Here is a 12752-nt window from a genome sequence, read left to right on the forward strand (position 1 = left end):
TTACCTCAAAAAAAAAAAAAATAAATAAAATAAAACCCAGTTCTATAAAGGCAGACATTTTATTACATTCAGAGATGTGGTTCCAGCAGTAGAACATAGCAGGCATTCGAATTTATTGTTTAATCCGTGAAAATTTTTTTAAACAGGAAATGCTTGATAAGAGTAGAAAATTAAGCAAAATGATGAAATACCTAATGAATAATTTAAACCTTAAGATTGTTGAATTTTATTAAGTTCATCTGGAAAAATTCCACTGGACAGACACTACATAGCTCCTTAGAAATGAATGAAATAAGGCTACTCTTTTCCATAATTGTATAATTCTTCATCAAAATGTTACTATAATTTAAAAATATTTTATAATAAGATTTTATTTTTTTATTTGAGAGAGAGCATGAGTAGCAGGGTGAGGAAGAATCAGGCTCCCTGCTGAGGGGCTCAATCCCAGGGAGCTGGGATCATGACCTGAGCCAAGGGCAGATGCTTAATCCGCTGGCCACCCAGGCACCCCATAATTTTTAAATATTTTCAAAGCTAGTATTGAAATTCATTTCTCTATTTCCTTTTTGGGTTTTTCTCTCAGCACTTTTGATATTGCTTAGTTTATCCACACAGTTTATGATTCAGAATAATTTCATCAAATTTAAAATGAAAACTCCATTATGATTTTAGATAGAATATATAAAATTAACACAGTATCTCTACAATATTTGTACAGAGACATGCTAAGTAGATATACGTAGTTAAGTGTTCATTTATGTATTTCAATAGAAACTCTACATTAAACTTACAATACTTCGGCAGACTTTTATTAAAATGTCTTTTCCACTTTATCAAGATAATAATACAATCCATGACTGCTCATCTTTTTCAAAATACTGAAATAAAACATCCTTAGCTATGATGAAGTGCTAAGATAATTTACACTTGGCTTTGTTCCAAGTGCATGAGATACTCCAACCATGTATAACTTTGTTCCAAAAGAGAACTAAGATGACTAATACTTTATTTAGGCTTTTGGATTCTACTTGATGTCAGACAGGCCTATACATTGATTTACACATTAACTTTTTATTATAATGGTTGAGTTGGCTTTTATAATTAACTGAACAGCTTTCTATCTTTTGCCACTTTTGAAAGCATCTTTTTTATCATATGAGGGCAACTCTCTCAGGTCCCCTCCCTCCTGGGAGCTTTGTACTATCAATTTGCTATTGCTCAAAATAAACCTTGCTTTTCTGCCCAAGAAAAGGAAAAGAAAACAAAGGAAAAAAACCAAACTGCTTATTCCTTAAGAGCTCTAGAAAGAGTTATTACCTTTTAAATATTTCAAATCTTAATGTAGTAAATGTTTCAAGAGCCAGGAAAAGTAACAAGAAATCTGGAAAAACTCTTAGGGTACAATGATATATTAACACATCTATATTTTATCCTCTGAAATTCCAATAAAGTAAATTTTCAAAATTTCACTAATTTTAGACCGGGAAAAAAAGCAAAAAGACAATACCAACTAAGTTTGCAAGCTGAAAAGCAAATGAACTGTGGCAGCTAGTAAGACCCCCAAAAAGATGAATCTCAATCCAGATGCAGGCTTACAATCTATATTTATCCTGGTTGAACACAGGAAGAAAACCAACACCTGACAAAGCAGGGGGTGGGGGTGGGGGTGGGAGAAGGGGGAGAAACAAAGGGAAAAAGAGAGGGAAAGGAGAAAAGGAAAATAAAAGCAGCTCCATGATCTGTGAGACATTAACAAAAAGTCTAGGATACACTAATATAGGAGCCTAGAAATTAGGTCAAAGGAAAAGGAAAAAGAAAAAATATTTGAAAAAAATATAATTGCTAACCTTTATCTAATGTGAAAAATATAAACACAAAGACCCAAGAAGCTGAACTTACCCAAAGTGCATATACACAAAACACAACAAGGCACATTAAAATCGAACTGCTGAAAACCAATGCAACAACAACAACAACAACAAAATTTCTTGGGGCACCTGACTAGCCCAGTTGGTAGATGATTCAAGCCCCATATTGGCAGTAGAGCTTTTTAAAAAAAATTTAAAACCCAAAACAAAAAATTTCTTTAAAATCAACCACAGTTGAAAAGACACTGTGGGGGCACCTAGGTGGCTCAGCCAGTTAAGTGTCCAACACTTGACTTCAGGTCAAGTCATTATCTAAGGGTTCTGAGACTGAGTCCACCTTCTGGCTCCCTGCTGGGCACGGAGCCTACTTAAGAATCTCTCTTCAACAACCCCCTAAAAAGAGGGGTGGGTTCACCTGTGTGGCTCAGTTGGAGGAGTATCAGGCTCTTAATTCTGGATCAGGTTGTGATCTCAGAATCCTGCAGTGAAGCCCTGAGTCGGCTCCAAGCTCAAGCTTGACACTAAGTCTGCTTGGGATTCTTCTTCTTCTTCTTCTTCTCCCTCCCCTTCCACATGTATGTGCCTTCTAGCCCTCACTAAAATAAATAAAATCTTTATAAGAGAAAAAAAAAAAAAAGCACAGTGTATATACAAAGGATAAAAGGGGAAAAATAAAAAAAACAAGCACTTTTAATCAGAAACTCTATAAACCAAGTAACAATGGGTTTAACTATATACTAAGTCCTGAAAAGAAAACAATCCTTGACCTACAATCCTATGTACAGGGAAAATATCCTTCAAAATAGAAGGTAAGATGAACTCTTTTCTCCAACAAAAGCTTGAGAAAATACATCACTGAAAGACGTGAAATACAAACATTCTTAAAAGAAGTTCCTTAGAAAGAGGGGGGGAAAAAAAGAGAGAAAAAGCAAATGGAAATTTTGATCTCTACATGGCAATGAAGAATGCCAAAATGATAAATACATGGTAGAAGAGAGAGAAGATGAGATGAAACTAATAAAGAATAATCATATAATTTGCTAAACATTCTACTTAAAATGCAGGAACCATGGGTCTGAATTTTAAAAGATTCAATAATTTTTAAAAAAATAACAATGGCCTCAAAGATATCTGAACCATGAAAACAGGAGCACTGAGAGAACAAAGGGATGTTAGATACTAAAAGCATGACAGAGAAAATTCAAAAGAAAAAAAGCAAAATAAAGGTGAAAACATCTTTTAAGCCAAAGAAATGTTTAAAGCCAAAGAAATGAAACATGAGAAAAATTTACATGAGTAAATTTGGAACAGTCCAAGAGATAAAACATGTAGATAATGAAAGAAATTATTAAACAACAGAGAAGAAATCAATAAATTCAAGAAAATATCCTCAAACTTAAAGATACAAGTTGCCAAACTAAGAGGTGCCAACCTATATAGTAAGGTACCCATCACAATTGTTGAAAACAGGCCAAATACTCAGAATGGGTATTACAAAATTTCAGCGCATTAGGAACAAGAAGACTGTTCTCCCCCTTTCCTTAATCTATCAAATTTAGGCTTATCTGTTTCACATAGCAACTAAATAACATATTTTTAGGAATATATATACCCAAGGTAAAGGTATAAAGAACACGCACATACACACAAACCACACACACAAAAACGATTAACTAAAAAATCAAGATAGTGTTAGAGGGAAGAGGAAAAGAGGATATTAAAGAGGAATACACAAGTAGCTTCTAAAAATGTTCTATTATTAATTAGGATGGTATGTACATATCGACAGTTTTCATTTTATTATTACTCACTTCATATTCTCTGTGTATAATATATTTCAACATAAGATACCTTTTGACCAGAAAATTCCATAACTAGGTATTTAGCCAACACATATTAGATGATGTATGTGTAGGGATAGTCTCTGTGCACTGCTCGTAAATAGCAAACAAATGCCCATTAATAGAGGATAAGTAAAACACATCATGGTACCACGTTACAGAATATGTATATTTAAAAAGAATAAAGCAACTTCCTATACACACTATAAATGGAATGCTACCATTTATGTTTTACGTACATGAATAATTCTTACATTACTTCTTGGTATCTCTTGACGGATATGTAAGAAACCAACAACAACATATATATTAGGAAAAGGGAAACACGTGGTTTACAGATAGGGGTAGGGAAACTTTCCAAGATCTATTCTATTGTAACAAGAATATTTATTAATTATTCAAGAAAAAATACTTAAGATCTGATACTTTAAAAGATGCCAAAGAATTATCACTGCACATAGGCAAATTAAAAATCCTAAAAAGCTGCTTTTAAACTTTAAGATTTTTTTTTTTTCTAAATATACATACAGCCTGTTACATTTAAAATTTAAAGGTCTGAAATGTTAACAGCTTTCATGGTTGTTCCTCTGATTAGCTCACACTTTATGTGCTATGGAAAGACACTAAAAATGCTCTAGTGGTTACAGTAATGGAGGTATCAAATATGCTTTTTGGAGCTATATGAAAAATTTCTTAATGTGATACTCTTTTGAAGGGAAGGGGAGATACTACAAATGGGATTTTTTTTTTTTTAAGATTTTATTTATTTATTTGACTGGGAGAGATCTCAAGTAGGTGGAGAGGCACGCAGAGAGAGAGAGAAAGAGAGAGAGGAGGAAGCAAGTTCCCCGCTGAGCAAAGATCCCAATGTGGGGCTCGATCCCAGGACCCTGGGATCATGATCTGAGCCGAAGGCAGAGGCTTTAACCCACTGAGCCACCCAGGCGCCCCCCACAGGTAGGATTTAAGGGTGTATTATTTTCATATGCTCTGGGGAATAAAAGAAAATATACCAAAATGACCAAAAAATTTTATTGGGTAAAACTGGGTACTTAAGTAGTACATGGAAAATAAGACTTGTAATTCCCAAACTGCTTATCAAATAACTTCAAAAGTAAAAAATTTTTTGAGAAAAATGAGAAAAAAATTTGCAAATAACATCTGTAGGAACTCTTAACTCTTCTCTGTGAATCAATAGCACCCTACCAAAAGGAGGGGAGCCATGAATATGCCTGATACTCTTAAAAGAAGCAAAGGTTCTAAGTTGATATATAATAGAATCTAGTAATTATGAAAATTTAAAATGTTGGGACTTACCAGGAAACTCTCCCTTTCGACTGCTTTGACCAAACTCCTGAAGCTGAGCTTGTTGATTTATTTGTTCTTTCTGTAAATTTTCATACCAATGAGTTACTTCAGCCCTAAGATCTGCTACCTGGTCACTAGGATACATTTCAATAGTCATCTGAAATATGAGATGCAACCAATTTAAAAATATAGCAAGAACAGATATTTGAACTGGGTAATGTTATCAATTTGAAAACTAAAATTATATAACTACCTTGTCAGGAAGTCCAGCTGGTTGGCATACAACCCTTAGCGGCAGGGACTGTTTGTCACTCAGTGCTTTCAAATGACTACTAATACCAGTGCCTTCAATTTGCCACTGTCTGAGATGGTATGCAAACCTAAAACACAGAAAAACCACACACAGGAAGAATATCATTTTAAACCACCTTAATTTTACAGAGTTTTTAACATCTTACAAAAGGAAAAAGCCCACAAAAGTTTCTAGCACATTCCAATTTACTCTACAGCATTAAGCTTAGATTCATCATACTGCACCAACTTAAATGCGTAAATACAGCTAAGAGTTCCTTAAAAGATAGTTTACAAGAAAAATTATTGAGGAAAAAATTTCCCATTAAGAACATTATTGAAAAAAAAAAAATCTTTTTTTTTTTTAAAGGGGGAGAATGGGAAGTAGTGAAGCAGGAGAATTCAAACAAACTAATCCAGGAAGTGAAATGTAAGTTCTCATTCCTACATTCACAGGAGAAAAAAAGGTTATTAGGAACATTTTTCAGAGACAGAAACGTATCCTAGTACATATATGCCTAACAGAATTTGAGAGCTGATTCCATGATTGCTAAAATTATAAAATAAACCACAAAGACTAATCTTAAGGGAGAAAAGCATCTAGCAAGGTCACTCACTAAATACTGTCAGTTTTCTAACTGATTTTCAGTTGTTTGAAGACAGGATCCAGGATACCTGAATTTCGTTAAGAAAAGAATTATCAATGTCAAAAACTAATCAGCAATTCTAGAAGGATGAAAAGTAAGGAAATAAATGGACTTGACATCCTAGAAGCAATCCAATGTCCAGCTTTCACAGTAGAGCAAATGAGTAATCCTAATCTTTTAAGACCAGATAATTCTTAGTTGTGGGCAGGGGCATGCAGGGGAAACAGTCTTGTGCAAAGTAGGATGTTCAGGTCATCCTTGGTCACTACCTACTATATTCCAATAGTACCCCCTTTTCCCTTAAGCTGTGGTAATTAAAAGTGTCTCCACAAATTACCTAATGCCCCCTGGCCAACAAAATCACTCTGGCTGAGAACTACTCTTTAAATTATAACCTTTCCTCTTTAAAAAAAGTTTTAAAAGACAGTTTTATTTACTCTCTTAATATAAGAAACACACTAATACAATAAGTACTTTATATTTTCATTCTATACATGTTAGACAATTTTAAATTAAAATTAAGCACATTAAGCACTTGAAATTGTACAGTGATACCACATAAAGGTGTGCATAAAGATTACTGACATTTTAAACTAGCACTTAGCGCTTTGAATATTCAATTCTGTTTTCTAGTTTCTCTAACTGCCACCAAAAAAATAAATACTTCTATAAGTTACTTAACACCAACATTAACTTTTAGAGTAAAACATGAACAAGTATAAAAGATTTCTAGCAAAGGATATTACACAATCATTTCCCATGAGTTAGGAAAAAAAACTGTACATCTGAGAAGGGATTTTTTAACTGAAATTCATTCAACTTATAAACAGTACCACTGAACATAGGAAACTTTATTTTTAAAGACTTTTAAAATAAAAACATATTTTAGAAACACAAGTAACACTGTGTGAGAACTAAGGGTTTAAGCCAACAGGCCCTTTCCGGTTTGTTGTTTGTAGACTCTGAAGCAAAAAAGAAAATTTTGGAAAAATTTATATCATCTCATTAACAGTAACTATCTCTAAGAGGAAGAGATGATAGATTATGATGACTTTCATTTTTTGCAGTATACCCTTAATATCTGAATTTTACAAATAGTATTTATTTTAATTAATTTGAATAAGACACATCACCACATTTGTTGTTTTTTTTTTTTTTTAAACTTTTTAGGGTGGTAAAGTAATGAGGCAGTGTGATGTCTGTTCCCAAAACTCTAGAGTTCCCTTAAACATTCTTTAAAAACACAAGGTATTATTTAAGTATAATTCCCATAAGTTGCAATCATAATCAAAATAAAGAATTTTGCACTGCCTAAATATATTAAAATCATGAAGTCATGGTATTTATAAGGAATGTGTAGAACATCTTTTTATTATTATTTCCTGTTAATTTAAATAGAATCTCAAAAATATCGATTATATGACTCATCAAACTAAGCTCTGAAGATGAAAGATTAATTTTAACAATTTTTGCCAACACAATTCGTTGTATTTTTACATTTAGTCATGATTTTTAACAAACAGAATTTCTTAATTAAAACTATCTACTCACCTTTCATTTCAGTCGATATATTCATAAATGTTAATTTGCTTTATTTCTGTATTACACAGGGTATGTCTAAATTAATTATACAGATATTCATTAACACAGAATTTTTTGATCATGTTTCCATGGTAAATGGAAATTCAAAATTAAAATACTGTCTCCTAGTCCAGGAAGAAAAAAAAACAGCAAATGAAACAAATGACTCAACTTGATTCAACTATGAGAGATTATCTGATGTTCTTGGTGAGGGTTTTAGTGAAACTTTTTTTGGTAGTGGTGTTCTGCCTTTCAGTTGTAATACTTTCTTCGAGTTGGAATTCTGTCTGGAGAGTCTTACTCATGCATATCTTCTCAGCGTTTTTTAAGAATTCTTAAAGTTCCACAATATTTACTGGGAACCTATGTTGCCTTCTTGCCAAAATGATACATATTATGAATAAAAGTACTTCTATTACTAACCCTTCACTTGTGATAAGTTAAGCTTTCTACCTGCCCCAACAAAACCTTTACTTTAGGAATACTTTTGTACATGTCAGCAATGGGAGGAAAAAAAAAAAACAAAAACAAAACAATGCCTGAAATTCACTGTAATAATGTAGTATAAAACAATTACCTTCTCCTAAATGCTTCCAGATGTGTCTTCAGCATAAGGAGTCCTCTTTCTATAACAGTGAGACTTGAGTGTGATTCCTGTTCGAGACTGCTAGAAGCTATCATGAGACTCTCCATACACTTACTAATAAATTCTTGCTCCTTCTCCAAACCCGTTTTACCTGAAAATCAGATGTTTAGACAGTATATCAATCTTTATTGTTTGGCTAAGCTAAAAAAATAAATAAATAAATTGTAGCTAAATGAAAAACCTCACATAAGAAATTATCAGACAGTATTTTAAATCACTCACCATTAATATAATAGGAGTTAATATACTGGATAGCTGCTCGACTGACATCACCAGATTGTGCTCTTAAAGCAATGCCCCAAAATTGGTCCATACCACAAAGCTAAGAAAGAAAATATGACATCTATAAATCTTATTTTCAATAATATAAACAATTAGAAGAGTGAAGTAGTTTCAAGTTTCAAAGCCATACAATATCAGACTTTTAATATCCTCTAAAGCATTTAAAAGGCAATTCCTATTAAAATTAAATAACAAAATGATAAAAGCCTTGAAAATTTCCTCAACTACTGTAATACACCTGTACTGGTTCTAAAAAAAAAAATTTATAAAGCAGCTAACTCTGTGTGTGTGCGTGTGCATATGTGTAATGTTTAACCAAAAGCTGTAACTACATAGTAGGAAAAACTCAAAACCCCAAAACGCACTACAAGTGATGAAAAACAACGTACACATAATTATTAGCAGAAAAAAGCTTCAATGCTTTCATCCAAATTACTCTGATAAAAACCTTCTGCTGTCAGATATTCACAGAAAAAAATTTAAATATGCTAACCCAAGCTGTTACTTAAATTTATGATGTTAACTATGCTATGCCAAAAAGAATGTATTCACAGAAAACTACAGAAAAAATGGAGTTGAAGTTCTTAAAAGTTGGGCAGGCTGAAGCAAGGTATTCTTCTAATAGGTAAACCTCTGAGTTCGTTTCATCCACTTAAAAAGCAGTATAACATTAAAATTAGAGTAGGAATACTTATGAGGTAAAACAGATCTGTCTGAAATTACCTTGAAATTTATAAAAAAGACCACAATATTAAAAAAATACAAAACACTATTCAAACAAGGAAAAAAGGTAGGAAGATACTATGAAAGCATTCTAAATCCAATTAAAATTATTCTTTACTACAAAGTCTAAAACCAGTTTTCCCTATTTTTCTCTCTATAAACAACTCCAACTTCTAAAGAAAATCAATGAAAAATGTGAGAAGATACTATCTAAATCAAAGCTAACATTAATAAACTGTCATGTCCAATGAGGAAGACTTTCAAATAACAGTCTGTGCTGGGTGAGTCTAATAAATAATGCCTTCAAAGAAAACCCAGAAGCCACCCATTAAGGCAAATGGAATAGTAAGCCAGAAATAACACTAGCAATTTGTGAATCTTCAATTAACGAATGGACACGGCTCAAGGTCAGAGATGATTTAAGGTAGATTCTATTCTAGGAACTCTGGTGCTGTCCAAGAGGAAGTTAAAGCTTGGTCACACAAATGCCATAACAATTAGATTTTAGACAAATCAACCTCTTAGTGGATAAAACTATTTGACTGTATTAGCTAGGAGCTTCTACAGTACTTTTAAGAACATTCATGTGGCCTCTTCTGCATCAAAGAATGTGTAGCAAGTTTTCATTACATACAACCAAGGTTACATTTGGTAACCAAAACCGAAAAAAAAAAAGTCCCAAATTTCCTTTGTATAACTTTTAAAATCAAAAGACAAAGCTTTTTAAAACCTAAGAATAACAGTCTTCATAATTAATAAATTCAGTGGTTGGCAGACTAAATAATTCAGTAATCTAATCTGAAGAACAAAAGAAAAATCCCATAAGATGACCTAATAAAATGTCAAGTCTGAATCCATACCTCAGAGTTTGAACCGCCATCATAGGCACTGGTCGCCAATCGAGCCAAGTTACAGAGATGCTGAAACAGGTTTAAGCCAGTCATGCTTATTGTTTCAGGTTTTAGCTGAGGCATCTTAAAAAAAAATTTTTTTAACTAGTTAAGTGTGATAATTAATAGATTTTACTTTATCAAATTTAGATTAACAAATTTAACAAACGTAATTTTATTGTAACCCACTGCAGAAGAAAATGTTATCAGCTCAATATTTTAGTGATGGTTTTAAAATAAAAATAGATAATAATTTAATGAAAATTTTATTCAGGTCATAATTGAAACCTAGTATCTATTTCAATTTTCATTATATACATAGATAAATCAGAGGATATAAATAAAAAGTTTTATCATTTATTGTATATCTAATCTCATACACACATTTAAAAGATGTGTAGCTGTATGCACAGTTTGTGTCTAAGTTAGGGCTTGAAATTGAGATCCTTGAGGGTTTATCTGTAGCTTTGTAGTAGATCTATTAAATGATTTAGTATATATGTACCAAAACTCATTCATATATATTTAATTCTACCACAGAGATAATATTGGTTTGCAAAGGCTGTATATAATCTCAAAAATAAGTATAAAATAAAAAGTCTATTGCTTTAATATTGTCAAGTTTCAAAATCCAAATGGAAAATTATTACCTGAACCAACTGGGGCATCTGATAAAGAACAAAAACTGGATAGAAAAATATCTTTAATAACAAGACATGATGGTGCTTCCTAAAAAGGACTTTTTGGAATCCAATCGGGAGACTGGTTTATTTCTGCCATAGGACTGGCTAAAACCACAGCCATCTAACTAAGAGTCACAGAACATAGCTCTCACTCATATTCATATCAATATAAACACTGCAGAGGAAAAAAATCAAAGTAAAACCTACAGGACAAAATTATATAAAGACTGCTAAAAATAGTACATTTGTCTATTTTACAAATCTATGTCAAAAGAGGAAAAAACTAACAAAGAGTTTTTATTTCAAGAGATAAAAAGGAAATACAGGAAAACAACAGGAATGGTATAACTGTCAAGAAATAAAATTACCTTCTCCAGGAAAAGATGTTTGTAGGTTTCCATTCCCATAGCATGTTGATCTTTACTTCGAACTTGATTTAAAAACCAATGGAGTGCATCATCATAACACTCAGAATCTTCTACTAAACAATGCCATAAAATGTCGACTTGCTCTAAACTTAACCCTAGATAAAAATTACAAATTTTGAATCATGGTACATAGAATATTTTGGTCTTAATTCAATATACTAGAAGTGCCAATATATGCAGAAATATAAAGGAAATGGTATTTTATAAAAATTGTGTTATAAGAGATTTCACATAATTTATGCTTTCAAAATGCAAAATGTACTTCTACATAATCCATATATAAATCATCTAAAAATACACAACTTATATAGTACCCTACAAGAGCTATTTGGTCTGGAAAATCACTCTCATTAAAATAAGGACATACACTGGATTACAATAAAAATGATTAATAGGATAGGCTAATCCCAAAAGTTGAGAAGTCAGTTCTAAGGTTTAATTAAGGGTTAACGGAATACATGCACATCATGTTTAAAGACCATCCTATGCACACTGAAGAAAAACAATAAATGCCAATAAGCATTATTTTTGGAAACTACTGCGGGGGGAAGGATCTGTATGATGAATAAAACAAAAAGTAATTGACTGCCTAAAAGAGGAAACAGCAACACATCAGGATATTCAATTAGCTGGGAAGCCAATATAATGAGATGAAATCTGTATAGTACTTTGACCAAATTATTAAATGATTCCAAAGTCTGGCAGAAAAAAGGCAAAAAAACTGTTCAGAACTAAGGGAAGGCAATAGAGGCAATCACAAATCTGATTATGGATAAAGAAGAAAATCCAAAAAGGGCAGAATAAAAGCATCATAGGAATTTTTTTTAAGTGTATCATTAAAGGGTTCCAAAGCATAGGTTGTTTCCCAGAATCAGAAAGGGATGGGAAAATATGATACAATCATAAGAAACCTGGGAAAGGTAGGAGAGATCCAGAATAGAAAAAAAAACACCTCAGAAAATATTTACGTAGTAGCAGTATCAATCTACAGAATTTGATCACAAAATAAGTACCCTATCAATTTCTCATATAACCATACAAGTTGAAGAATTTATACCCCTGGGAGCCAATATTAAGAAAAAGAAAGAAAGAATGAATGAATGAACCAGAAACAATCTTTACAGCATATTCTAATTTAAATACATTCGATAATTAAGAAAAGAGAGAAGAAAATTAAGAGCTGTAAAAACAAAACACAACAAGAAAAAAACAGTATCCAGGTTAATTACAGTAAACTATATGATAAAATAAGTATATTCATAAATGACTGAATCACCAATCCACATTTAATATAACTTTGGAGTAACTATATTATACCTAACGGGAATTGTGCCAGGAAGAAAAGAACAACTATGATGTGGGAGAAATGAAGTTCTCAGTTTGGTTTTTCTCTGAACAGTAGTTATTATATGCCTATACAGTAAGAATCTATGCTGTGCTCCCTGGAATGGGAACAGAAAAATTACTCATTATTCAAAATACTGGAATTCAAAAATATTCATTATTATTTGACACATGAATATTCAAAAATATTCATTACTCAAAATAATGAAAAATTATTCAT

At 32.1% G+C, this 12752-nt stretch overlaps 1 protein-coding gene across 4 annotated transcripts in view; it reads right to left on the reverse strand.

The window, feature by feature from the left end:
- The window catches only part of USP34 (ubiquitin specific peptidase 34), a 247719-nt gene that overhangs the window by 99598 nt on the left and 135369 nt on the right, over window positions 1-12752 (reverse strand). For all 4 annotated transcript variants that reach the window (XM_045077883.1, XM_045077882.1, XM_045077881.1 and 1 more), the window contains 6 exons: window positions 11129-11283; window positions 10048-10161; window positions 8405-8504; window positions 8114-8273; window positions 5271-5397; window positions 5027-5174 (listed from right to left, as the gene is read on the reverse strand). In XM_045077883.1, coding sequence (XP_044933818.1) covers window positions 5027-5174; window positions 5271-5397; window positions 8114-8273; window positions 8405-8504; window positions 10048-10161; window positions 11129-11283 — 804 coding nt within the window. The remainder of the gene's footprint in view (window positions 1-5026; window positions 5175-5270; window positions 5398-8113; window positions 8274-8404; window positions 8505-10047; window positions 10162-11128; window positions 11284-12752) is intronic.

The sequence above is a fragment of the Mustela putorius genome, unplaced genomic scaffold (genome assembly GCF_011764305.1).
Source record: "Mustela putorius furo isolate JIRA1106 unplaced genomic scaffold, ASM1176430v1.1 tig00000224_pilon_pilon_pilon, whole genome shotgun sequence".
NCBI classification, from domain to species: domain Eukaryota; kingdom Metazoa; phylum Chordata; class Mammalia; order Carnivora; family Mustelidae; genus Mustela; species Mustela putorius.